Source organism: Coccinella septempunctata, chromosome 9, assembly GCF_907165205.1.
Source record: "Coccinella septempunctata chromosome 9, icCocSept1.1, whole genome shotgun sequence".
NCBI lineage: Eukaryota > Metazoa > Arthropoda > Insecta > Coleoptera > Coccinellidae > Coccinella > Coccinella septempunctata.
Window position 1 is genome coordinate 9,513,171 of NC_058197.1, and position 27,899 is coordinate 9,541,069.

Consider the following 27,899-nt stretch of genomic DNA (forward strand, 5'->3'; position numbering starts at 1 on the left):
TATGAGAGATTATTCCCCAAATGAAGCGTCCTTCCTCCATTTGAAGCACATGAATGAAATACAGGCTGATTGTTTATATTTCACTCAATAGCTATCCAAGTTTTTTTTTTGGTCTTTCAAAAACGTTTAATTGAGTGAATATGAAGTCTTTTTTATTGGAATTCAAAATTCAGGAAAATAAAAGGCAAAAAAACAACGTTAACCTGAAATGCTTATGTAACCTGATATTTTTCAGATAAAATACCCTTTATTTTATTTTCGTAATCTGTAGAGCTCTTTCCGAAGATTTTAAATATATAACTTCATTGGGGTTATCTCTGTCAGTTTTCGGAAAATATTGGTTTTTTGTCTAAATCTGAGGCAGTTGTAGAACGTCACACGACAGTAGGCATGCATAATAAAACAATTAAATTTTTTTTTCGACATTTCTTTTTATTCATATTTAAAGTGGAGTCGCCCATAGTCCCGACCAGCCAAACGTTGGTTATTCTAATTAAGTATAAGATTTCTTTGAAGTTTGAACGGTATCGGCCATTTTCATATAAAAAAGGTGAGTTTCACAAGATAAACACATGGCAACGTAATGATCCATATCTGAAATAACGAGAACAAACTGAGCTTACAATCCACCCAACATATTTGCAAATCCTCAACCAAAAAACGGAAATTATTCGTTATTTATGTTCACACCCTGTACAACAAGAAGAGCTTGAATAAAAAATACCGTGCCAGTTTCGTTGCACATCACTGAAGAAAATTCAACATCGGCTAAGGTATTGCGAAATTTTAGTCAAACTTAGGCAATTTTTTATCTAAAAAATTGCCCAAGTGAAGTGGGACATCTGTCCCACTTCATTTGCTGCTTAGTTTATTTGATACATGATTCAATGCGTAGATATAACATATCGAAGAAGGACAAAATTGTGTCAAGCGCTGATCTAATTTTTACCTTGCCTTTCTTTTTGATCTGCCAACGGACTTTGTGAAAACTATGGCTATTTATATGCGGCAGATGGAGATACTTAGTTGTTGTATGTAATTAATGGATTTATAGGTATTAAATTAATCCGAAGTATAGGAATAGCGGAATAGCGGATGGTCTTCAAAGACGATCTGGATGAAGTAGGGCACAATGGTATGGTCAAACATGTCTTAATTCGTTATGGCACGTTGTACGTCTTGACATGACTGATGATATTTGGGCTTAGGAGAATGAAACCTGTCGGGGATCGTGCTAAGAATTTTGGATTCTCTTATGAGATCATGGGATGGCAGGAGAAAGGACTTTGGGAGACTGTATAGTTATTTTTTCATTATATTTCCTGCACAAACGTTGAGATTCCCATTTAGGTATATTCATCACCTCGAATCATGAGTATATTAAGGAAAATTTTATTACAATAGGAATGTTTATAGTTTGAATAAAACATGGTTTTGTCTGGAAAGGTATTGTTATATCTGGATGGTTATGACTTGACATAATTAAAAGTAACATTGAATAACATGATTTTAATTAACACATGTTTCGCCTTCGTCCACCGTTACTGTGCTACTGTGATACAGAAACAAGTGCCGTGGTCAAATAACTCATATTATTATTATTATGAACTCTCTATTGCTGTAATAATATTTACAAAAGTGTGTACATAAACAAGTGCAATGGGTGGACATATCGCCAAGTGCGATGTCTTCCTGCCAACCCTCCTAACTCAAGACTACATGTAGGAGTTCGTGATTTGAGAAAATGAACACAATAATTCAATAATACAATAATACAATAATACAATGGTGCTCCTGCTGGGACATAGGACGGAAGGGTCGAGGAAGGAGAAATGGGAAAAGGTATCCGAAGGAACGACATACCTACGAAGAAGAAACGGACCGCAACAAGTGTCTTTTGAGACTCAACTTGAATGACCTGAAAGTGGGCTTACGAGATATCTCCACAGGTACACGATTCCAATGCTGAGGGAATCTGACAGAAAAACAGTTACGAGCAAAATTGGTGGAATGGGCGTTTATTCTCAAGGTGAGATTTGGAATGGCTCTCGTATGATGATCTTCACCTTCGAGGGGCCGGATATTGTTGTGTAAATAAGATGGTATACGACTTTTTAACACCCTATGGCCAAGAAGCAGCATATGCCAGATACGACGCTGACTAATGGGCAGCAGATTAAGAGCATCTCTGGACCGGCTAACGTGGTCAAATTTTCTCAAGTTATAAACAAATTTTATACCAGCGTTCTGCAAGCGATCGAGTTTGCCCAACTGGCCCACAGTAAGACCCATGAAGGCCACATCAGCATAGTCCAGTATGGGGAGCAACAGAGAGAAGAAAAGGGTCTTTCTCGTCTGGAAAGGTAGGAAGTTCCTCAAAAGTCGAAGCTGATGGAGGCACTGATAAAACCTTTTACTCATACTGGTGATTTGAGGATCCCAAGAAAGCGTCTCATCAATAATCAAACCCAGACTCCTAACCTCCGAAGAGTATGGAATCTTCTCTCCACAGAGAATAATCTCGTTGTCGTTTCTATTAACCATGTTCAGATGTCTTTTAGTACCATTATATTAGTAAAAAACATGTTCGAAAAATTAGATCTTTAGGAATTATGTTTGCTGTTGGATCCTTGGAACATAGATACAAGGAATGGAAAATGAACATTTGTTGTTGTCCAAAGACTGGAGTGAGATAGTTGATTAGTGTCGCCAATCACAATTGAGATAGTTGAATCTGACATCATTGTCACATCATTTTTTCATACGAGAAGGTAAGACGTATATAAATTTATATAATTTACGTCACTGCCTCAGTGTCGCGCTAGACAGAGAAGCATCGAATGTTTTTAGGTACCACAACAAATACATTCATAGCACGTCAATGTCCATTCCATGTATTTATGTTCTGAGGTCGGATCAGCAGACCGTCGATTTCTTTATTTGCAATTTGACTACAACATAAAGTATTCGAAAAAAAGCCACTGCCTCCCGGACTTGTAAAACAAGACTAGTGTTACAATCTTCAATTTCGATTTGGCACAGTTGAGATAGGAATATTGGAGAGTTTGGATAGATCCATGCAATTTGTTGAAACTCTTGTGCGACCGGCAATATAGTTTTCCGAGATCAATTATTCACCAATCTATAATAATGGCAGGGAAAACCACAAAATTGGAAACGGGGTTTAATTTAGTTCTGCGGGGATAGACAAGGTCGATGAGGGCCTCATATGAAGGAAATATGCGGCCCACCACTCTCTCATACCGCGAACGTATCGATCCAGATATACCTGGAAGGCTATAGAGTAGCGATTTCCAGGAAATCAGATTTCCCTTTATGCTCATTTCCCTCGCAGTTTTCGATTGCCAAGGAATTTTATTGAAAAAGAAACACACACAGAGCATTCCTCAGGGTGACCTCATTTTCATGGAAGTACTCAAATGTTTCAGTAATATACTAGCATGCCAACTAGTTATTCAATTGATTACTCAGAAATTCTTTTATCCGTCCATTTTTATTAGTAAAAGCAGGCATTTGATCAGGAATTCGGTTTTGTTATCTTATGCTCCTATTATCTAAAGCTGCATTGGAGAAGAACGGGTAGTGCTGCCCACTTTACTTAAGTCTCATTTCTCATCGACATGAAATCTCGTCTCGAATCACATTTCGTGGGCTCTCGTCACGTCTCGTCTCGAGTCTCGTGCGAGGGTCTCGTAAAAGTCTGTCAGTCTCGTGGTTTTGTGAGAGCGGAATATTAAATCTAATGAAAATTAAAAAGTATAATTTAGTTAATCTACCCGGTAATTCTATCCAATTGGCCTTTGCAGGTATTAATAAAATAATATCATATGAAATTTTATATATTGATTGTCGTCCTTGTTTCAAGACCCGTGGAAATTAAAGAAGCAAAAATTTCTGTTTATTGCTCAGTATCAGGAACCAAAATTCTTTTGAATTTGTTAAACGAATAGAGTGCATGCCGATGTTAAATGAAATATAAAATCATGAAAAATGTTAAAATATGAAAATTGAAATTCGAAGTGCCTATTATGGGTGTGGCGTAATGAATGGCTTATATTGAGCCTGGGGGAAGAGGACTCTATGACGGTTCAGAAAAATATATTTTACGTTTAGTAAAAGTGCCTTAGTTTTCGAGATATTGGAGATTTTCGAAAATTCAAGAGAATTACACCTTTCGCCACTCGTTTTGCAGGCAAGACTACAAATGAAGGAATTTTTTCAAACTGTTTTTTGGATAGTATTTCTGGGTAGATGATCTATTGAATGTAATTCATTATTTTTGAGGCGCATGAATAGTTCTTCATGAAAAAAAGATCCAACTCAACTTTTTCGTTTTGCTAATTTTTTTTCATAAGTTCAACCTATCGCGGTTTAAAAAATAATATGATTACTTGAAAGCCAATGCAAGAAAAAACATGCCCGTTTTATTGAGATTCCGAAATGGTATAACTCTCTGTATTTTCAGCATTTAATACAAAATAAATTTCTATTGCAATCAGTTGAGGCCTAGTTTAATGTAAACTGTGTTTCTAAAATTTTCAGCAGCTGAAATGAAGAAATGAGAAATGGAAGCAGAATGAAGCAATCATCTATAAGAAGGTATAGAGCATTTACTGAAGCTCATGATGGTGGCCTCTTGGAGAATCTTTTGTGATATTTAATTCAATGAAACGATACTCATTTTAAAATTGTTGATAGATATGCAATAAAGCTATGACTCATTAGAAAGTGTAGACTATAGAGCATGTATCAGAACTCATGGTGGCCAATTTAAGCATCATTTGTGATTTGTGAAACTTTATTCAATGAAACGATATTTTAAAATTGTTATTTTTTTTTCGTTTTCTTTTATTATTGAACCCCAACGTTGTAAAATCAATATTTTCAAGTTAATTTCAAGTTATGCATTAAATTTCAGCATTTTTGTAACAAGGGTCTTGACTCAATTTAATAAAAATCACCTAATTTTTGCTTTTTTTCTTAATTACAAAAGTGCTAAAATTCACTTCATTACTTGAAATTCGCTTAACAACTATTGACTTTATAACTATAGGGCTTAATAATCAAAGAATACGAGGGAAAAAAACCAATTTTAAAATATTGCTTAATTGAATCGAGTTTTACAAAAAGTGTTCAAAGTGTGCATCAGGAGCTCGAACAGATGCTCTACAACTTCTTATGAATAATTGCTTTATCCGGCTTGCAAGTCTCATTTCAGTTACTAAAAATTAAAAAACAAGGCTTACGTCAAACTCTGCCTTGACTCATTGTAATAGAAATTTATTTTGTATTTAATGCTGAAGATAGAGTGAGTTATACCATTTCAGAATCTCAGTGAAACAGGCATGTTTTCTCTTGCTTTGGCACTCAGGTAACCATATTATTTTTCACACCACGCTGGGTTGAACTTAGGAAAAAAAATAAGCAAAACGGAAAATTTGAGTTAAATCTTTTATTTATGAAAAACTATTCATGAGCCCCAATAATAATAATTTACATTCGATAGCGTATCTATCCAGGAATACTATCCAAAAAATAGTTTGAAAAATTTCCCTCATTTGGAGTCTTGCCTGCAAAAAGAGTGGCGAAGGGTGTGCTTTTCTTGAATTTTCGAAAATCTCCAATATCTCGAAAACCAAGGCACTTTTACTAAACGTAAAATATATTTTTCTGAACCGCCATAGAGTCCTCTACCTGCAGGCTCCATATTATCCATTCATTACGCCATACCCTGTATATAAAGCGTTCTATTCACAAAATTGAATTTGAATGGGTATTCAATTAATTCTGGGATCAAATGAAAATGAAATAGGTATTGCTGTGGAAAAAGATCAGAGATTTTCGTTTTCGTTTTCTGCTGATAATTGAAGCGTTTATTTCCCATCATAATCGTTACAGAGGTTCAGAGGTATAACTTTCGGAAAGTAATCTTATTTTATACATTACCTCAAATATTCAAATATTGTTATAGCAGCCGCCACTTGAATGATTTTTTATAATGAAAAAAAAATGATAGCTATTTTTGACGGAAATTCCTAGTGATTAGATTCATAGGATGTGAAAATTATTATGATAATGTATGAACTCGATAATTTTAGACGTTTTTGGAAAAAACGCGATTAAAAAATTCATTATCTCAGAGAGAAAATTATTGTTTTAATTCATGTCAAAAGAATGTTGCTGTATTGCTGAATGTGGTTTTTTCAGGTGAATTATTTTTGCTGTGACATTATAATTTATTGTTATTCAACTTTAACACCTGATATGCTTTCCCACAGCAAAAGCTTTTCAAGGCATATTTAGTTGTATCGCAATATTTCAATCCTCAGTTTGGATCCCAATATTTATATCACCATGCATATAATCATTGAATGCTAACTATAGACATTTCCTCAAAAATACTGAGAAAAACTATCCATATTAAATGGTCAACAAATAGAGAATACTCTCATTTAACCAACTAATTGAAGGCCGATAGAGAGTTTTGCTGCAAAACGTAAGATTCCAACTCATTAGGTATATCGTATTAATATTTTTTCAGGATACAGCTGCTTCTTTCTACGATTTATTCAGTTTTTCAGAATTTACGCGCAAATGAATGGAATATTTATGAAATACAGGGTATCTGTAAACAAATGTGAAGAACTTAGGAAGATGATTCCTTGATGAAAATAAGCAAGGGTAGTTCCCATAAATTTTCTTCGAAATCGACCTGCCTTCCAAAAAACAGCCTTTGGAAGGCGATGACGAGTTGACAGTTTTTAATTTTCTTACGGGTTCTAAAAAACACTGAGTCATTGTTTGTACATCGAAGACTACCGTTTCGTATTTTACATAAGCATACCCTGAAAAATTTTACCAAATGCGTGCTTCTTGGTATCTTTATTGCAGTAGAGTGTAGAATGAAGAATTTCTGCTCTCGATCATTAGGATCAAATTTTCGATTAAAAAAACTTCTGAAATCTTGTACAGGAAAAATTAGGAATAGTGGTAAGAATAGGAAGTCTAAAATATTTACGAGACTACGAGACCTATACGCAACTCCAGAGGAGACTCTTGAAAACGAGACTCTAGTGGGCATCACTATAGTCTATCCAAATCCGAGAGGCCAGCGTAAACAAACTGACGAACGCGTGATCTTATTTGATGTACTCCTCTTATTGGTCAAAGCTTTAGGAACGCCATGTGTGCAGGCGAAAGTAAGAACCACTCTCCGCAGAACCGCATTACGTTTGATTCATTTTGTATGCGAATTGTTGTGCAGAACTGCAGAGGTCATTCATTGTTTTGTCTTTCGTAAATTGGTTTACAGTTGTAGCAAGTTATTCAAGTTACAAGCATTTAAGATAATGTCAAGTACTGATACTGCTGAGGAATCGCGTGTTGACTTAAGTCCTCCAAAAAAGAGACGTCTGAAACGACACTTCAGTGCCGAGATAAAAGAAATTATTTTGAATACTTATAAAATTGAGATGATTCAAAATGCAGGAATGTGTTTAAAGGACGTAGAACTCCGAGTTGCTGAGAGACTTGGCATTGGAGCTCGAAGTGTAAGGAGAATTATTTCTGAATACATAAATTCCGGTGTTCTATCACAGCCGGCAACAAATCAAAATCGGACCACCAAATGGGAGTCCTTATCAGATTTCGATAAAAATGTAATACGGCGAAAAGTTCACGAGTTTTTCTTCAGAAATGAACACCCGACTATAGAGAAAGTATTAAAAATAGTTAATGAAGACTCGAATTTGCCAAATTTTAAGAAGAGTACCTTCTCTATTATATTGAAAAAACTTAATTTCAAATATGGACGTCGCCAACGCAACAGTTTTTTAATGGATCGTGACGACATTAAATGTTGGAGAAGAAAGTATCTCAAGAAAATTAGGGCCTTCCGTGATGAAAACAGGAAGATTTACTACTTGGATGAAACTTGGGTAAATGCCGGTCATACTAAATCCAAAGTGTGGACCGATGAAACGGTTACATCTTCTCGGCAAGCGTTACTTGCTGGACTATCTACTGGATTGAAAAATCCGTCTGGTAAGGTCTTGAATTTTGAGTTTAACCCTCGTTTGAACCTCGGTTTCATAAAGCTTGATCAGAGAATCAACGATGGATTGACGGATGAACGTCAATTAGTTTTCAGTCGATAAGTTGGTCATAAGCATTCGGAATATCATTCTTGCACCAAATAATTATCTATTCACGCCCATTTAATGATTCTCAACTGCTACTCCTCCAATATATTCGGAAATATGAAAGTTTCAATGATTTCCTTCGGGAAATCGAATGCCAAATTGTTGATCGAGCAATCAAAGTTTTGTGAAACTTGATGTAAGTACCTTTTTGGTGAAGAACAATTTCAACATTCTTTTTCAAATGTAGTGAATATATTTTTCCAGGCAAAGGGCAGAGAATTATAGTATGTCATATTGGCAGTGACACTGGTTTTTTAACTGGAGGACTCTGGACTTTCCAATCCAAAAAGCTGGTGACTACCATGAAGAAATGGATGGTCAGTCCTTCGAAAAGTGGTTTGAGGGTATACTTCCTAAATTGGAGGAAAATTCTGTAGTAGTTTTAGATAATGCTCCTTACCATTCAAGGAAAATGGAAAAAATTCCTAACTCACTATTCAGAAAGAGTGATATCCAACAATGGTTGAGGGAAAAAAATATTGATTTCACCCCTGACCTCATAAAAGCGCAATTGTTGAAGATAGTCAGGCAGAACAAAGAAAAGTTTGAAAAATACATCGTGGATGAAACTGCAAAGGCCCAAAATATTACCGTTCTTAGATTACCGCCCTACCACTGCGAACTGAACCCTATTGAATTGATTTGGGCCGATGTCAAGAATTTTGTGGCAGATAAAAACACCACATTTAAAATGACTGACGTCCAAAATCTTTTTCAAGAGGCTCTCTCACGGGTTACTACCGAAAGATGGAGAAAGTGTGTGGAACATGTCAAACAAAAAGTTGAGGTGAACATGTGGAAATTGGATAATATTATGGATGATATAACACCAGTCATCGTCAACTTAGAAGAAAGTTCTGCATCTTCTGACGACACTACGGACTAGTCACTTTTACAAAAAATATTGTAACACATTTATATACATAGTATGTATTAAAGTGGGAACTTTAGATTAATTGTTCATTACTGAGACTCGTAGATAAGCATAGGTACATATTTTTCACCGGAACTGGAACACATAAAAAGTTTTAAAATATAACGCTCTCGGAATAAAATTTATTAGTACACCTCTGCGTTATCACATTCTTGACGCGTGATCATTGCATGGTGCAATGTTTACCGCTGGCCTCTTGGATTTGGATATACTATAGTTTCTCTGCTCCTGTAATCTCGTATGGAAAAAAATTTATTCCAAATCCGCAAGCAAAACTGTTTTATTATTATTGCTCAAAATATTTACGAGACTACGAGACCACTGTATGAGTTGAGAGGCACATAATTTTCATCAATTTTCCATTATGTATTAATGATATATATATTTTTTTGCAGATCGTAGTTTTTTAGTCGGCAACATACGGGAAGGAATATGTCACATCATATATTGCTCGGACGGCTTCTGCCGTCTAACAGGATACTCAAGAGCGGAAGTGATGCAGAGACCGGCCTCCTGCGAGTTCTTATGTGGCCCCCTGACATCACAGCAAGCTGTGACATCGCTCAGAGAAGCGTTACAGGAGGGAGTTGAGAAACACGCTGAAATCCTGTACTATAGAAAGGATGGTGAGTTTAGATTTAGAAATCTCCTGATTCTTGCCGAAGTGAACTGCGATATTCTATATGTTCAGGGTGTCCCAAATTCGATATCCAGTGAGGGGATCTAAAAGACAAGAACACTTTTGTATCACACAAAAAAAAAAACTATAGAAGGTTTAAGTTTCAGATCTTTATAGCTCCAAAGACAAACAAGTTTAAACTTAATGAGGCTTATCCATCTTTTATGCTTGATAATTTTACATAATTTGTGACGAGTAAATTTCAGTGTTTGGTTTAAATGTTTGTATATTACAGAAATTTTAATCTAGAACTCCTGATGATGCCGATGAGGCCAAACATTATTCCTGATGAAAATTGCTCTTCATAGTATAGTTTTCTAACGTACTCGTATATTTTGCGATGTATGACAGGTTGACGAAATACGAATTTAGGCAAGAAATGGAATCTACCCGGGATCGTAGTGTCAAGTGTCACGTTACGTTATCTGATCATTTCGATTTGGACTAGGATGGTGATAACGTCGTAAGCCATAGCTACAACGAGGGAATAGGAATTGTACAGTTTTTTTTATAGAGATAGAGCGAATTTTTCGATAATCTTTGTTTTCTTCATGGTGAATGATTACGTTGAATGTTTATAAATTGATTGAATAATTTTAACTCTTTGATTTCATTCTTCATTGAGTTTTTTGTAGTGTGTTGATTTTCTGTTGCCCATTATCTTTCTTTCATTTTATCTTCAGTAGTGTTTCGAAAAGAAATAATGAGCGAGAGAAGCCGCGAGTTTGAGCTAGTGGCTAGTATCTGAAAAGGATTGTTTTTATAACTGAACACGCTCAAGAAATCAATAAATCCTACGGCATGAAAACAATGAAAAGGCCTAATGCATCAACAATTCCGTTGCTTTGCTCTTTGTTGTTATTCATCCTCATACATCGTTCGCTGAAAGGCATGGGTTGAAATTCATTATTCTGTGATGTATGACAGATGCAACTTTAATTATGATTCATTAATTTCTACCCATTATTCCTGGCTTACATCTGAGTGAAGGTTTGAACTGACCTATAGAATCCAGAGCCTATTTTCCTTTTAACTGTCGATCAATGGTTAGTCGTGAACATAGACCGTGCTATGAATGTTTTGGGAGAGCTAGCGTCAATATTGACGAAAATTTGCAGCAACGGGCTTTAGACGCATGTTTTTCGAAATTCTGCCGATGCTCGATCAACATAATTTTAGATCTCTTTACAGTTGTTTGAAAAGTTCTTTGGTTTCCACAAACAGGGAACAAAAAAGAGGCTCACTTTTGGATGTTCAGTCCTATAGAATCTTGCCCACCACGTACAATCAAAGAATTGAGGAGCCTATGGCAACCAAACCACATCCAACAAAACCACTGGCATAGCGACAACGAAATCAAGCTTTTTGATCTAGTTGTTTGAAGTTAGAAGTTCCAGGTCAGGCACGTGTTATATTCCAATTCATCTCACTCTCCCAAGAAACCTGAATTAATGAATTCTTACATGGAAAGGCACTCCTACGAGCGAAACAATTTTTAATGAGAAATTTCCATTCTTGACATCAAAGACGCCACACCATCTCTGTAGTCATCTTCTTGTCACATCTCCGATTCAAAGCGACTGAACGTCTCCCAGAAACCACCAATATATCTCGTTTTTCCTTGAGGGTAACTGTAGAGCCGAAGGATGAGAGTACTTCCTTTACAGATCCGAACTGGGTGAGATACATTTCAGAACGAATCTTTTTTTTTCCTCTTCATGGATGGGGTTTCAGAAGGACAAACACAACTTTTAGTGGCTGAAATATTGAAATTACATATTTTGTAACATGAGTTTTTGCGAGCATGTACAAATAAATCAGGGTGGTTCCTCATCTTCCCCAACTTAAGGTTAACTCTGCTAGTGTCTTTTTTGGGCTGCCTGTCTTATTAGATATTTTTGACGATGTTTAAGACAGTATCAAGTATAAAATGTTACATTGATGCATTTATAGTGAAAAATTCAATAATGAAAACATAAATAAAGAAAATGTTATGAGTACTTGAAAGCTGAAAGTATATTCGAAGCCATTAGAATTTTTATAGCTTCAGTGAGGCAAATGTTACAAAAACTTTTTAGGTACCCTACGTGAATGGGAGGAAAAACAAAATTTCTGACATTTAGAGCAGGGCTGTATTACCTAGAATCAGATTCTGCACACTGGTGGCCATATTACAGAAAATTTATAGAAAATAAATGTGTCTATCCTGTATTCATCGTTTTATCACATAAATATAACATTAAGAGCAAAAATGCATAGAGCTATGTAGCAGCTACTCTCCTATGTACCCCTTAAAGGAACACATCTCATCTTTAAATAGTTCACATACTAATCATGCAAATATTTTTTCTATATATAAGCTCTTCTGCCAAGACCTCAGAATTGGACTGAAAATGATTTTTTCATGAAAAAGATGTAAGATGACTATTATGTCTGTTATATCTATTCAAATTTCATTTGCGTTAAATTCTTCAGAAATAAATGAATTAATCAAATGAATGTATATGACGAGTTATGTCAAATTTCAGGTAGATTCAGGTGACTTGGGACATTTCTGTGACTTGGGACAATTACCCCTCTAGAAGATTTCTCTGTTTCTTACCATTTATGAGTGAAAGGACAAACTTATAAGATTGTGTAGCGTCTTTTCGGTTAGTTTAACAATTAATTCCTGTTGAGTTTGCCGTGACCAGAGCGTTTGAATTGACAGAAATAATTAACGAATTCAGGAGAGTAGAAGCGCGTTTTTTATGGCCCTTATACTTTCTAGTGTCCTATACATGTATTTCACTTAGTGCATGTAATTTTTTTCTGGATACGAGGGATATTGGGATATTATATGTCATGAAACAAGGGTGTTCACAAATCAAACGGCAACACGGATCTCATCCATTTATTTTGTTGTTTCATAGGATGACTTGGGACAATGGCAAATGGATACAAATGGCGCATTGACAGCAAAAAATATGCCGATTTTTCGCAGGTTATTTCCACAAAGAAATCACCGAAGATTGAAAGAAATCAAAGTTCCCTTGTTTTGTTTAGTTTTTTTTACATTTGAGTAGCAATATATTTACTTTAGCTGTAATAGGTGTTTATCATTTAATTTCCTTAAAGAATTTCAACTATATAATCACAAATTCTAATTTTTCGAAACTACTATCCCAAGTCACCCATTTCATTTGAGAGTTGAGAAATCAATAGATTGTAACTTGTGTCCCAAGCCTCTCAAATCGGTGGGTGACTTGGGACAAGTATATTTAATTTTTTTCAAAATTTATATCCGAATTCTGGAGCATGGTATGTATTCTAATCAATAGTTTGAGCCTTTAAGCATTTTCGAACCTCTTTTTCAGATAAAAATAGGTCACCGTTTTGATAATATGACAAGTTGAATTCAACAATCGTTCCAAGTCACCCGAATCTACGGTAATCAAAGGGTGTTTTTATTAATCATTGTTGAACAGGAACATCTCATGTTAGTTGGACTAAGGTATCTGAAACGAATTGATTTATGTTCAAAAACTATACATAAGGTATGATAAATTTCCTATTACATTACCGGAAAACAAAAAGTTGTGAACAAAGAAGTAACCCTATAAAAAAACCTTGCATTAGACCAACTACAATAATTATAACTGTTCTTCAAGGAAAGATGAGCTTTTTAATGTTATGAATGAAAATTAATTCAGAGCTTATTAAGTTTGAGTGAACCGGTATGAAAGCACAAAACAAAATTTATTTACCTAAAATTCAATGTCCATAGCATTTTGTTTCGGACAATACACCCATTCATTGAAAAATCGCAAAATATCACATATAAGAAATAACATAACGTTCAATAGTTCCAGTAATCCATTATTTAACTCAGACAATTTCTGTACAGGAGTTTCCTAATAATTGAGAAAAAATTCAGGATATTTATCTCTCATTTGGTTATTTGGTCCTGTAGATTTTTTATGGGAATGCTCTTCGTTTACAATCTACATGATCGTTATATTTCTTTCGGATAATAATTGTTGGGTGCAACACTAAAAGAGGCAACCTCAATGTATTTGAAAGAGTTCGGCAACCCCAGAAGAATTTATTCCCAGCTGGAGGCGCCCATTTTCGACAATTCTTCTAATTCGAAAAGCTTCACTGAAATATCTCTAGCCGTTTCAAAAACATCGGAAAATTTGTTATTTATTTCGGATACATTCAAAGCCTTGTATCTTGGAACCACAGCATTTCCTGAAGAAGGCCTTCAAGATCTTTCAGATATCAAATAACTCATAGAACGATATCCAGAATTTGTTGTAATGTAACACCCTGTATAACTGAAAAACTAACAAAACCTGAAAACAATTGTACTAGCGACTGACTTAACGGCTTCGTTAGTGGCATTTCTTGATAAATCGTAGTGTCCCCAACGGCAGTTATAAACGCTTGTAGTCTTGTTCCCTCCATGATCTCAAAATGATACATCACAAATAAAGAACGAAGTTTCAAATATGTTACGTAGACATCACAGAGATGGAACATGTTGGAATATCGTGTCGCAATGATTACGGAACAATAAAATATTGCAGGTCCTTATTGCATCTCTTATTGTTTATCTTGTTCCTTTTTTTGTGACTTTTAAATGCGAAGTAGAAATGAATGTTATGAGAATACAAAACCTTACTCGTCCCAAAATCGTCTGAAGTGTACATCATTCAAGAAATTCATTATGCATACTCTGTTTTCCCAATCAATTTCACGGCTAGTTCCACAATCAATCCTATGCAACGGCGGAAACAATGTTCGCCAGTTTTCAAAGACTGAATCGTCAACCGTACAACCATGAGGTGAGGCGCATCGACTTCAACAACTCTCCGCGGATATTTTTAGCCAAACCCGAACGAAAACCCCCTGAAACGGCGTCCGCCGTATCGTGACGTCACTTCGGACGCCCATTGGTCAGGGACGACGTCATCGTTCTAAAACTATGACATGAAGAACTGCCCGAGCAGGCACGTATCGAGGATCTTGACTTCGATTTAGCTACCTTGTCTCGAATAGGGATCTCTATATATGCTGATCGGCCTCTACAGATGCGATGCAGTTTCTGGAGCAAGGTTGCAAGGAATTTGTGTCACTCGATGATCTAATGTGATAAACTATCTGTGTGACACCATTTATTGCGAGGGACGAGTTTCGGTCTAAGCTTGTCATCAGATGATTATTTGATGAGATCAAATGGGTATTATAGTTCCTGATTTTTCAACCTCTGTTCCCGTTATCACACCATTTACTTTATGAAATCCAATTTCACCTGATTCATAGGTTTCCTAGTATTTGAATTCATACCGTTTAAAACATTCAAACTCTCGTCTATGATGCTGCACTCTATTGTCTCTCATTTATGGCTGCCACCATTACTTGGACAAGAACTATAACAACTTTAATATCTTCGGTATTCAAAATATGAGCCTGAGCGCGTGTCCAATCAGTGCACTGGAATGAGATATTGAACGTGAGCTTTCCTGAGTTGAAAAAAGAAAGAAAAATCGAATTCATCAATTTTTACAAATTGAAATCAATGCAAAATAAGCAAAACTATCACATAAAAACCTAACATATTATATACTTATACAACTTTACTTACAGCGATTCCATTTTATAACCTGAAGATGGCATCAAGCCGAAACATGTTGTTGTAAATGAACGATCGATAAATAAAGCATACGAGTGGGGATAAGACTTTTACTCTACCCTACAAAAATAAGCAAATCATCACGTAAGAAGAACTACAAAAAACACCGAATGAGTGTTGGAAACATTCACAGCGGGTTTGATAAAACTTTGATTGTCCGATCAACGATTTGAAAATCACTCGATTTCCAAAACGAAATCACTGAAACCTTATCATTTCTGGATATACTGAAGAAGAAGCAATTGAGAATAATAGAATGGGCGTATAAACATTATAATTTGATGAGAGAATGATATTCTGAATGATCATGACTGGATTATCGATTGAAAACAAACAAATTGACGTCTGTTCGTCAATCAGGCGTTGATTCCCCGATCAAGCTTTATGAAACCCGCAAGTCGTGAAGAATGAATCATTATTCTTCGTGAACATCTAAACTTCATTTGAAATAATAAGAATTAATTCAAATGTCCACCACCCGCTGATGTTTATATCAAAAAGTGCTACGATCTGACTCAAACTGTCAGTGAGTGACAGAATTTGTCATCATCAGCATAACGAAAGGAAGAAAGTTCTAGTGAAGAAGATGCTGACCATGGTTTCGGTCTCATTTGACCTCGTCAGAGTAACACATCTCCTTCTCTGTTGGAAAATTGGCGGACCCTAATAAAATACTAGTAGTAGCTTCCGAGTTTTATCAAGTAGCTCAGAATACTACTAGTATTTAATTAGGAATGTCAATTCCAAGCGTTTTCCATCGGAGAAGGAGTTGTGTTGCTCTGACGAGGTCAAATGAGAACGAAACCATGGTCAGCATCTACTCTTCTTCGGTTGAACGTTCTCTCTTTCGTTTTCCTGACGATGACAAATTGGCTAGTTCGATTCAGATCGTAACACTAGTTGATATTCATATCTGCGGGTGGCATGCATCTGAATTAATTCTTATAATTGTTTTCCTTGACTCCCTGTTGAAGCGTTCTCAGTCTTTCTTTATTCGAAATGTTTCGAATTGTCCGATTCAGGTCAATTATACATTGTATTGTTCTTTGATTTGTTGTTATTTCAAAGGTGCTCCCATAACACCCCTTTTCAAAGAAATTTGCGACTCTATTGGTTAAAAACTCTTCAACCTAACCGATTTTCACAATCTCCTTTTGATGCCGATTTCTTACCTCGAAGGAAGTTTCGCAATGCAAGGAAAACATGTTATTCGATGGGTGGTAGATCTGGACTATATGTTTGATTCATCCAAACTTCCAATACAAGCTCCAGAAGTTCTTGGGCCGTCATTATACAAGTGTTGTACAACTTGTCCATATGACGTCATTGATCACTTTTCAAAGGGCACTCCAAATTTTGATTGAATCGTTTATCAAGATACACAATCGTATCAAATATCAAATTTGTAGTTAAAGGACGATGAAGCAAGAAGTCAAAGGGGTTTAGATCCAGGCAGTTGTTCAGGTCACAAAATTGGCCCACTGAATAGCAATGGCGAAAATGTTCTTTCCTTTTTGTCCTCCAGGTTCTTTTGTGGCTCATTTCTATTACTCCTGCTATGAATCTTTACTTGTAGTTAGTTTAATCTGGACTATTTCCAGAATTTGTCTTCATCTTACTTCCCTTCGAGATATGAAGCGTTACCGAAGCAGTGCCTATTTTTATTTATGTGTATTTAACTCATAATTAATCTGATATAACTGATCAGATGCGCGGTGCTCTTTGAAACCGTGAAAAAATCTGTCCTTCAGTCCAAATTTCGCGTTGGAATTTGAGGGATGTTCGCTCCGCCATGTTGAATATTTCATGCAGGCGATTCTTGATTAAGAAACATCAGAGATTCGAAGCAATTCTATATAGTCAGCAAACCCACATCCATCGATCCAGAACCGACAAATCTTCTCTATCTCTTCCACCCCCAATCAAATCAGCGAATCCACCTCTGTTGACCCGATTAAGTTGCCGACGGCCGGCGTCTCTCCTCCAGGATGGAACAAGAGCATTGTTGTTCCCCTCTTTTCTCGCACGTTTTAATCCGATTGCTCCTCCATTCCTTCATGATTCCCCAACGTGACTTAAGCTCTCGCGTGTGCCCGGTTAAAAATAAATTTCGTTGAAAACACATTCTGCATCGTTCGAACTGCTGTCTGAAACTTTTTTCACATCTGATTGATGACGAAGTCGCCTTCGGGAGACTGCTGAATAGTTTCGCGACTTGTGTTTCTGCTGTGTTTTTCGCTGATCCTGTTTTTTCGTAGTCGGAGTCTGGAGGAATGAGGTAAGGGGGTTTTGTTGTTGGGGGCTTGTTTGTTGAACTGCAACGGATGTGGATGTCGAACGAGGCCACGAATTCAAAATCGCGGTCTTTACACTTCACTGCTACACAATATCCCCATCCTCTCTTTATTTACACATATCTGTGAAAGCTTCGCGTCATAATTACTGATTATAAACCTTCGGAACAAAAAGAAATGTAGTTAACAATGTGGAAAAACAACAGGGATCTGAAATTTCGTTCATCAAAAAATTATCTCCGGGTGATGTTCGTAACATTTTTAGACAAAATAGATTTTATATCCTGCATTTATTGCTGCTGCTTTTTGTTATCTATACATTTCTTCTCATTTTCCATTACTCTCAAATCTATTGTTCTTTTTTTTAACCTTCAACATCTTTAAGTTGACATTTTAGTTTTGTTTTCTAAGGATGGATATGTGTCGAAACATGACGACACAGTCAAATCAGATAAAGACTTAATAAGCGCATATGATGTTCAATTCTCAGTACTGAAATAAGTACGCAGTATAGTAACAGGCGTTGCTAGTTGAAGAGCCCACTATGCTAAATCGGGATTTACTCGATCGTCGTGGAGACCTAGTGGATTTTGAAGATTAGATGGTAGAAAGAAAAAAGTTTATATGATGCATTCACTTTCAGCTGTGAGGAAAGCGTCTGCAAGTTTTCAAAGATGTAAAAAAAATCGTCAGGTGTACATACTGGAGCATGTCATAATAAGATACTGTTTAAGCCCTTCATGTCTCTGATAATAAATCAATGTTAATCTGAGAGTTTGTGTGGTGGATCTAGCCGTGCGGAAGAGTTGAAAATGGTTAAAAAATAATTTTTCGAATGTGTCACATTTTCAGTGGAAATTTTAATTGGACTCAAAGGAAGCTACTTTTCAAGAGACTGACACTCGGTCATAGCGGTCCTATGAAAATGCAAAAAAAATCATTACTTTTATATACCCGAGCATGTCAGATTTTTATATAGCTGGTTAATCTCGATGTTGCAGACATACTTGCCCATTAATCTGACACTAATCAGTGGGGGTTATCTTAATCTGACAGTTCAAAAATGAAAACAATGTTTTTTTTTTTGAATGTCTCCCTTCCTGTACCAGTGTACCTCTAATTTTTTTTTGTATTCATTATGACAATTGTAGATTATAAAATTCTGTACAACTTTTTTCTGATGCAATTTCACATATGCACTTTTTCGTCCATATTTCCGAAACTATTCACTCTACAGAAAAAGTTTCAATACATTTTTTGCTCATTTTAACCTGTTCTACATGATCAACAGAAAAAAATATATGTTGCCATCTGAAAAAATTAAATTTTGATCGAACTTCTATTTGAATTATCAACTTCCATTTTTGAAGACTCTGTATATCAGATTGCTAAAAATGGAGATGTAACGTTTGATCAAATATGTTGATGAGAGCTGGGCAAAATTTGGTTTTGATACATAGGAAACTATGAAACGATACTTGATTGTTTTATATAAAAATCAAGCCTCATTTTAAATGTGCGTTTCCCTGAATTTTCAAGTTGAAGCAATGCAACACCGTCTGATGGAGATTTCAGTTTCAATATAGATATCCCGTTTCATTTTAGTAATATTTTTCAGAATCCTGATTATTAAATTCAAATTCTGTATAATTGAAATTTCCATCATTAATCTGCCGTAATAATCCAAAACAAAGAAAAAGTTTCTTTCTGCATTCGGCGTTGTTTTTCCGTCCACAAAAACACCGAATTAAACGTGGATTGCAGATAACGACAATTACTTTTACCGATAAAGAGATAACCGCCACCGAGAATATTTCTGCTGGGGAGAACATTCGAGAATACCGATTTTTTTGATGCAATTTTGATCACACGACCGTCCACATGTTGGAAAATTGATAAATAGGGCCGCACCACCAGACGGACGTGATTCCTTATTCATGATTTCATCGTTCGACAGTTATTCATTCATTCATTCTTTATCCGGCATTCGTCATTCATTACTTATTAATTTTTCTAAATTCGAAGATCCTGTGACCTGTTTCTTTTTCAAACCGTAAGTCTTTTCTTGATACCGCATACTTCGTGATTCGAAGTTGCATTCTTTTATTTGTTTAATTGTGTTAATCCCCCTGTTTAAAGCAGACTTCTGTCGCCTGGCTCTCTGGTGAACCAAGACCAATCGACGGAAGTCTCGAAGTCGTTCCGCTGGTAATGCTTGGCATGTACACCCAAGGTTGCCTCGGAAAGACCACAGTAACCTATCCCGTCCTACCCCTGTTAGATTTCCCGTTTACCGCAGACTTTTGTCGCCTAGCTATCTGGTGACGGAAAATAATCGGCAGAGGTCACGAAGTCTTTCTGCTGGTAATGCTTGGCGTGTACACCCAAGGTTGCCAAGAGAGACCACGATAAACTACCCCTTTATCCTGTAAATTGTTGCATTGTGTTTCACCAGAATCAATCCCGGCCCGTTTATTGAATAGTTTCAATTCTGATTGGCCTGTACACTGAAAATCACTGAAAGTGCTCGGTATTAAACCCATCGCTAAATAAACCGATTACAGGGACTTTGATGTTTCTGAGACAACCGGTCACTGTAAATTTTGTGCAAACCCCGTACATCCTTTATTGTCTCAGAAGGTATCAAAGTGACCGATATTGCTTTCTTTCTTTCTTTAATACCTGATATTTTGACTGAATATTATTAATTTGAATATTGTTTAATTCATTAATTGTGTTGTGTTGAAACTTCATCAACAGCTGTATATATTTCTTGACTCGGAAATCATTGTGTGGTTCACAGTAATTTGGATTATTGTAATGAATTCGGTTTTAAAGTACTTGTTATCGCTACCACCTTAGATAACCCCGAACTCTGTCTTCGACTAGTAGGTACCCGGGTGGGTTTGCTATTCCTCCCTTATTGAAAGAATAGCTGGCGCTCGAGATTAAAGCCTTTTGAAAACTGAACCCGTTACATCTAGTATCAGCTATTTTAGTGAGCACCTACAGCTGTCAAAATTTGAGTAAAACGTCAAATATCTCAGAATCGGTGCTATATAGGACCATAATTGTCATACCGAAGTTACCTTAAAATTTGACAAAGAGTGCAATAATATACAGGGTGTTCCATTTAAAATAAGAAAGTTGATACTAGCAGGGAATAAACGGAGCACCATGTTTCAAGGTGGGTTAAAAAGAATAAAAGTTCAAACGATTACAGACAAGTTTTGTATTTAACTTTTCTTGTAGCTCCTATAGTTTCCACAATAAGGTATGAAGACACTTCAACTCGGACAGCCATATATCTCAAAAACGTTCGTTGAAAAAATTGCTTCGGACAAAATTTGTAAAAAATGTTATGCTCTACAACTTTTATAATGAATGCAAAAACGATTTGAAGCCCAGGAGAGGAGATAATTCCAAAAAACTTATTTTTATAACCTTCATGACCAATTTTCATTGTTCCGTTATGCTGAAATTGTCAGATTATATATATCTTATATATCTTAATCTGACACGCTCGAGTATGTACAATGACCTTTTCTTACGATTGTGGCTCCCCAAATAAAATAATTCATACCAGTAGTTACCAAACCTGTGAGAACACCAAAAAAGTCGTATGGAATAATGAGTAGTGTTTTACCTACTGAATTACTCGGATTTACATTATACATATACCGAAGATTGCATTGGCACTCTGTTCTGCATGAAACCACATTTCATTGATTAACGAACGCTTTTATGCATGGCTCAGATTTTTTCGGTTATTCGCTACTTGAGTTGTGGCAGGGTGTGTGGACGATGTCTAAAAACCCTATCGTTAAGATAGCCTGAAAGAAGTGAGACCTGTCACCAGGGAAACATTGAATGTCTTAAAACTTCTAATAAAATTCGAGATGTTTGGTCTGTCGTTCTTAAATATTTGGAAAACATCATTAGATGCATGACCTCTTTGGGAATAAATTTGAAAGTTGCCTTGTGCTTTCCCAAAAAATGTTTTCGTCCTAAAGGATCAGCGTTCAATTACGAAAAACATATTAGAGTGCAATTCTATTCTTTCGACGTCCTTTATTCTATACAGATGAGTGTTTTTCGTATTAACCCAGTTTCCTCTGCACATAAACGGATTTAGTCATGAAACTACATTATGCATCGAATAAATTTCAATTTATCGGTTGAAATAAGAGAGAATAGAATGTGCCAACACATTCTCCTGTAGGTTAAATTTTTATACCTCATTTCATAGAGTGTTCCTACATAATATGCGACTATAAAGGAGAAACAGTTCGTCCTCAACAATTACCTTACATTTCTATATAATCGACTGCAAGAAATCAATATTTCATACGTAGATAATGCACTTTATCGAAGTGAGGTTCGCATGCTACGTTAAACCTATAATCTGATGGAGAATAAAGAAAGTAGGTGGTGGAAGAAAATCTTTATCGATCGTACGCCTAGTACAAAAAATGCTATTGGCCTTTGTTATTATCATTATAAAGGAAAGTTCAGCACGATAGTCTGCTTTCTAAAAAGTAATGCCTTACAATACAACAAACATCATTTCAAATGGGACACCCTATTCGCTGTAACTTTTTTCGCTTCTTTATCCCCATCTGAGTATTCTTGTCTAGTACTTCTTCATACCTATTCCTGATACTTTCCGAGATATTAACGGTTTTTAAACACAAAATAATGCCAAAAATATTGGATCAAATTAAATAGACATAGAAAAGACATTTAAGAGTTAAGGAAGTTGAAATTTTGAAAATAGGTCACTGAGATCCTGACGATGAATGTCGTGTAGACAAAACTTGGTGTGTAATATACGAGGTGTTCCAAAAATGGAGGGAAATTACAGTTATTCTGATGGAGTTTTATTGAAATTGTTTGTTATTTATCGATGATGTAATGAGATCATTGAGAGAACTTGCAGAAAGTTTAATGAAACCTATCCCGATTTCTAAAACAAAAATGTTCAAAATGTTTCCCATTTGCTTCAAAGCAATCAAGACACCTTCAGTTGAGTTCCCAATTTTTTTAGAATCTCAACGTGGCAATAATTCTACGGTAGCAACAGAAGTCGTGTATGTTGCATACACCAACTGTACGGCAGAGAAAGTGTTGAACTGAAACTGCACAAATCCTCTATATATAATACTTCATTTTAAAATGCAGTATTTAATATACAGTTACTGCACAGTTCCTGTATTGATAATTCTGCATTGAAAAATGCAGTAATTGATAAACAGTTACTGCACAGTTTCTGTATTGCGGCGTCGAGGGTAGGTAGGTATGATCGGTTAAATTCAATTCAATTCTTTATTCAATTTGAAAAATAGATTCCTTCACAATTATGTTCTGTACAAAAACAAAAACATTTTCTCATGTTGACTTCTATTTTCAACATCCTGTAACGTCCCAACAAACACAATATACAGCAACTGTACAAATACTGCACAACAAGTGCCACCAGAATGCAGCACAGAGATTGCTGTACTGAAACTGCACAGATTCTGTATTGATAATTCTGCATTTTCAAAATGCAGTTTTTGATGTACAGTAACTGCATAGTTTCTGTATTGATAATTCTGCATTTTCTAAATGCAGTTTTTGATGTACAGTGACTGCATAGTTTCTGTATTGATAATTCTGCATTTTCAAAAAGCAGTTTTTGATGTACAGTAACTGCACAGTTTCTGTATTGATAATTCTGCATTTTCGAAACGCAGTTTTTGATGTACAGTGACTGCACAGTTTCTGTATTGATAATTCTGCATTTTCAAAACGCAGTTCTTGATGTACAGTAACTGCACAGTTTCTGTATTGCTAATTCTGCATTTTCAAAACGCAGTTTTTGATGTACAGTGACTGCGCAGTTTCTGTATTGATTATTCTGCATTTTCAAAACGCAGTTTTTGATGTACAGTAACTGCACAGTTTCTGTATTGATAATTCTGCATTTTCGAAACGCAGTATTTGATATAGAGTTAATAATAGAATCTAGAATAATAATTCATAGGAATTCCTAAAACTTAAACATATACCTTCTTCAAGAAGTTGAGAATTCGATTATGAAGGTTAAAGAAACATTTCGTAAACAGATGTAATTCAATAATTGAAGAATTACCAAAATATGGATTCTATGGTAGAAGAATACTTCATCTCACCATGGTGGTACCAGAATTAGCCAAATGATGGCATCACTGCCCTTGACGGTTGCGATCACAGGGTAGCATACACGTCTATTGCGGTGCAGCATACGCCAAACGATGGCGCCACCGGCGACGCACTACTCTATATCCTCTACGTAACCGGCGTTTATAGCAGGCATGAACTACGCTGCTTCGGCGATTGTCGTAGGTAACTCCTAGTGTTCATTAACGTACTATCACCCCCAAGAGCAGGCCATTCATCAAATAGCGTGAACTCACATTAACGCCAAAATATCAAGTGAAATTGAAAATTTCCGATTTGCAGAATAGATTTTCTGTTTATAACTAGGAAACTTCTCTACATAGAATATTGTTTCGTAATTGCAAGTTTCGATATAGTTGTTACACAGTGACTGCTACATTTAAAGTGCAGCTTACTGTACAGTTTGAGCAATGTCTTGTATATAAAATACAGCTTGCTGTACAGTTTTTGCACAGTGACCACACTGTATTTAGAGTGCAGTTTACTGTACAGTTTTTTGCATGGTGACTACTGCATTTAAAGTACAACTTGCTGTACAGTTTTAGCACGTAACTGCCGCATTTGAAGTGCAGTGCAGCTATCTGTGCAGTTTTTGCAAAGTGAATACTGCATTTAAAGTACAGCTTGCTGTTCAGTTTTAGCACGTCACTGCTGCATTTGAAGTGCAGCTTGCTGTACAGTGATTGCAATACCATCGCTGTTTTTGAAGTGCAGCTGTGGCTGTATGTCGAATGCATTTTGTACTGTACAGTAACTGCAAAGTCCACCGGGACATATACGGTCCTTTTTGGTGCAGTTATTGCATTACCGTCACTGCAGTCAATTGAAGCAACGAAGTACAGTTTTTGTACAGTGACTGGATTTCAGTGTTTGCTGGGGTACAACTAGATAGACCAAAAAAAAAAAAACTGCAAGAGAATTGTTTCAATGCGAAATGTCATTTTCCAACGAGCATATATTTGGACGATAAACTGTCTACTATTACAGTCTAGCCAGCAAATTGCAAGTAGGCAAGACAATCTAGACAGTTTTTTGCCGTGATGCATATTAAATTTTTTTGTCGACCTCTCATACCTTGATGAAAGTAAGTAGTTACCCGTCTGCGGAAGGAAAGTACTTGCCCTTCAAAAAAGTCGGATTTTCGTTCGGAAATTAGTACGAAAATGTCATTTTTTGTTCAGGTCGACGAAAAAATAGTTTACAAGACATCCACCACAGCTTTATAACCCAAAATAATGGGGTTCATAAGTACAGTGGAATAATGAGTGAATGAATGATTATTTCTACTTATATTACAAAGAGGTTATGTTTGTGAGTTTGTTTGTAGTAATAAACCTTTGAATAAATTACTGAACTGATTTTGGAAATTCTTCTATCAGTAAAAATCTCCATTATTCCACAGTGATATATAAGTAATATTCAATTATAATGCAATCGATATTGAAATTCACAAGGATATCATCTAAATGTATAATATAACTGAAGAAAATTGTCCTATGAAGCTGCCAGTTACAGCTACCTCATTCTTAAAAATTCATTTATTGGCTGCAGCTGCAGCGAAACATCATAAAGTTACAGCGTGAAAGAAAAATTCATTTAAAAGAGTGTGAAAGCTAGAAATTCAATTTCGATATACGATAATAACAGACAGCCACTCTACCGTTTGTCTAAACTCATAATTATTCACGATAGCCAAGTTGGCGTGTTCAATTATTCGCTAAATGAAATTGATCGACTTCGTGACAGAGACAAAACGGTAGGTCTAATGCGGAAACACGCGCCATGAAAGTTGAAAGAATTTAATACAATGCAAAAAGTGACGTGCGTGACTATTGCTGAACGCGAAATATGGAAATATTGGGGGACTAGAAGAAAGGCAGCTGAATTGGAATTGCTAGAAGGCCGAGACTCGAATACGGTTCTCATGTTTTCAGGGCAGAGTAGTAGGTACGATTGATAGCATATCCAGCCATCACAAATGGGTTTTATGGCCGACTCTGAGGTAATTATGAGAAAAATTATGAGGGATAATTTTGTGAAACTCCAAAAATTCCTTTAAAAAAGTCTTGGATGGCATATGACTAACTTCCGAGGATAAGCCACCATATCCAATTTTAAAATTTTCAATTGAAACCATTGGAAGAGGGTTTTTGACTAGCTTGGATTCAATCAATAAGGAAATGAATGTAAACCAAATATGCGACCTTCATTTCTGTTGAAAAATGCCGTTGACATCATAACGAATATTTCGCGAAATATGGCAGGTTCGGAAAGTACAAATTAAGACAAGAAATAAAATCGACCCGGCACCGCATTATCATGTGACGGCTTCTTCGAAGCACAACCGATTTTCAGGGGACTTTTGGAAAGACATTACCAAGGACATGAAAGGTTCAGATTGACTTCATTATTTGCTTTTCAACTTTTCGTCATCTAACCCCCATCTTAGAGAAAAAGTTATCAAAGTAAAAAAGAAAATTCGTCTTGCGAAGCGGGTGGCACAGCTTGTCTCTTACAGGGTGAGTCTTTGACTCGTACAGATATTTTAACAGTAGATTCTTGAGGTCAAAGAAACCGTTACTTCTTTTACCATAGCCATTTTGAGTTTTCCTAATGAGCTGTACCACCCCTGGAAAAACAAAATAACCTCTGAAGGTTATTTTGTTTTTCCAGGGTAACTAGTGAAATCTGTGACACTGTACATCTGTGAATCTTTTGAAAAGAGTTGCATTCGGTCAAAGTACCAATTTTTCAAATTTCACAGATATTTTTTATTTCAATCAAATTAACTCGAAAACAGCGCATTTTACGGGCAAATATGAAGAAAAGTTTCATTTTACAAAACTTTCAGGTATTCATTAGATATCGTCCACTTAGTTTCAAGAGTTGGGTTCTTGAATTTTTGGTATTTTTATGGTACGTTGTAATGATCTCCAGTTTTCTGAGAAATATTGGAGTTCATTTCAGTGCATTCCATTTCACATTTCCGCCTTTGAAAATATTTAATTCTCAAATATTCAGTACATTCATTCCGATAGGCAGAGTAAATGTAAAAAATCGTTTATCTGTGTTTAACGTTGTTTTTCTTGCATGCCGTTGAAGATTTTGATGTTTTTCTGATGTTGATATGCGATAAACCGGAGCTGACGACGTTTTTCACTCTTGTCGCATTCTGGAATTTTCTGATTTTTAGACTGTGGGGGGATTTGCCTATAAAAGCAGATTTTCCCCCGCGACGGCCTCTTTTACTCTTTAGTCTCTTTTGTCACTTTTACGCTCTGTACTCTCTTTTCTGTGCGATTCGATTTTAATTGTGTGCACGACAAGCCGTTCAACGAATTTAGAAATCATTTTTTGTTGCGAGGGTTAGTGCTCTTAGGAATTGATTTTTAGTTTTCGTTTGTTTTCCGCGAGTGCCTGAAATAAAGGAGGTAGGTCCCCGTCTATACCATTCAGTTTCTTTATTAGACCTACACCGGTTGCTTCTTTGACACTGCTGTACTGTATCGCTTTCTGTTATCTTTTGCCGTAATTTACCCTGTTTCGTGAGTCTGACTTTTCTCTTCGCTATCAGTCATGGTGCGTAAGCCCTTGGGGTAGTGAAGAGAAAGTCCCGTCAACCCCCTGCTATAGAAAATAGAAATCTTCTTTTCTATCAGTCATGGTGCGTAAGCCCTTGGGGTAGAGAATAAGAGATACCGCTCGTCGTCAGTGAAATCCCGTAGTCCAGTCATGGAGCGTAGCCCTTGGGGTATCGAATAAAAGTCTCGAGTAGATCCGCCCTGGTTGTGTTTCTTTCATTTCTGGAGAAATACCATTAATTACATCCCGATACCGTATAGCAAGTCATTTCACTTCGCGAGGTCATACTTAGTATCCATTTCGTCAGTTC

The 27,899-nt window shown here is 36.1% G+C and overlaps 1 protein-coding gene across 6 annotated transcripts in view; it reads left to right on the top strand.

Annotated features, from left to right (window-relative positions):
• Positions 1-27,899, top strand: part of LOC123319862 (potassium voltage-gated channel subfamily H member 6) — a 186,666-nt gene that overhangs the window by 35,883 nt on the left and 122,884 nt on the right. For all 6 annotated transcript variants that reach the window (XM_044906868.1, XM_044906874.1, XM_044906871.1 and 3 more), the window contains exon 2: positions 9,552-9,782. In XM_044906868.1, coding sequence (XP_044762803.1) covers positions 9,552-9,782 — 231 coding nt within the window. The remainder of the gene's footprint in view (positions 1-9,551; positions 9,783-27,899) is intronic.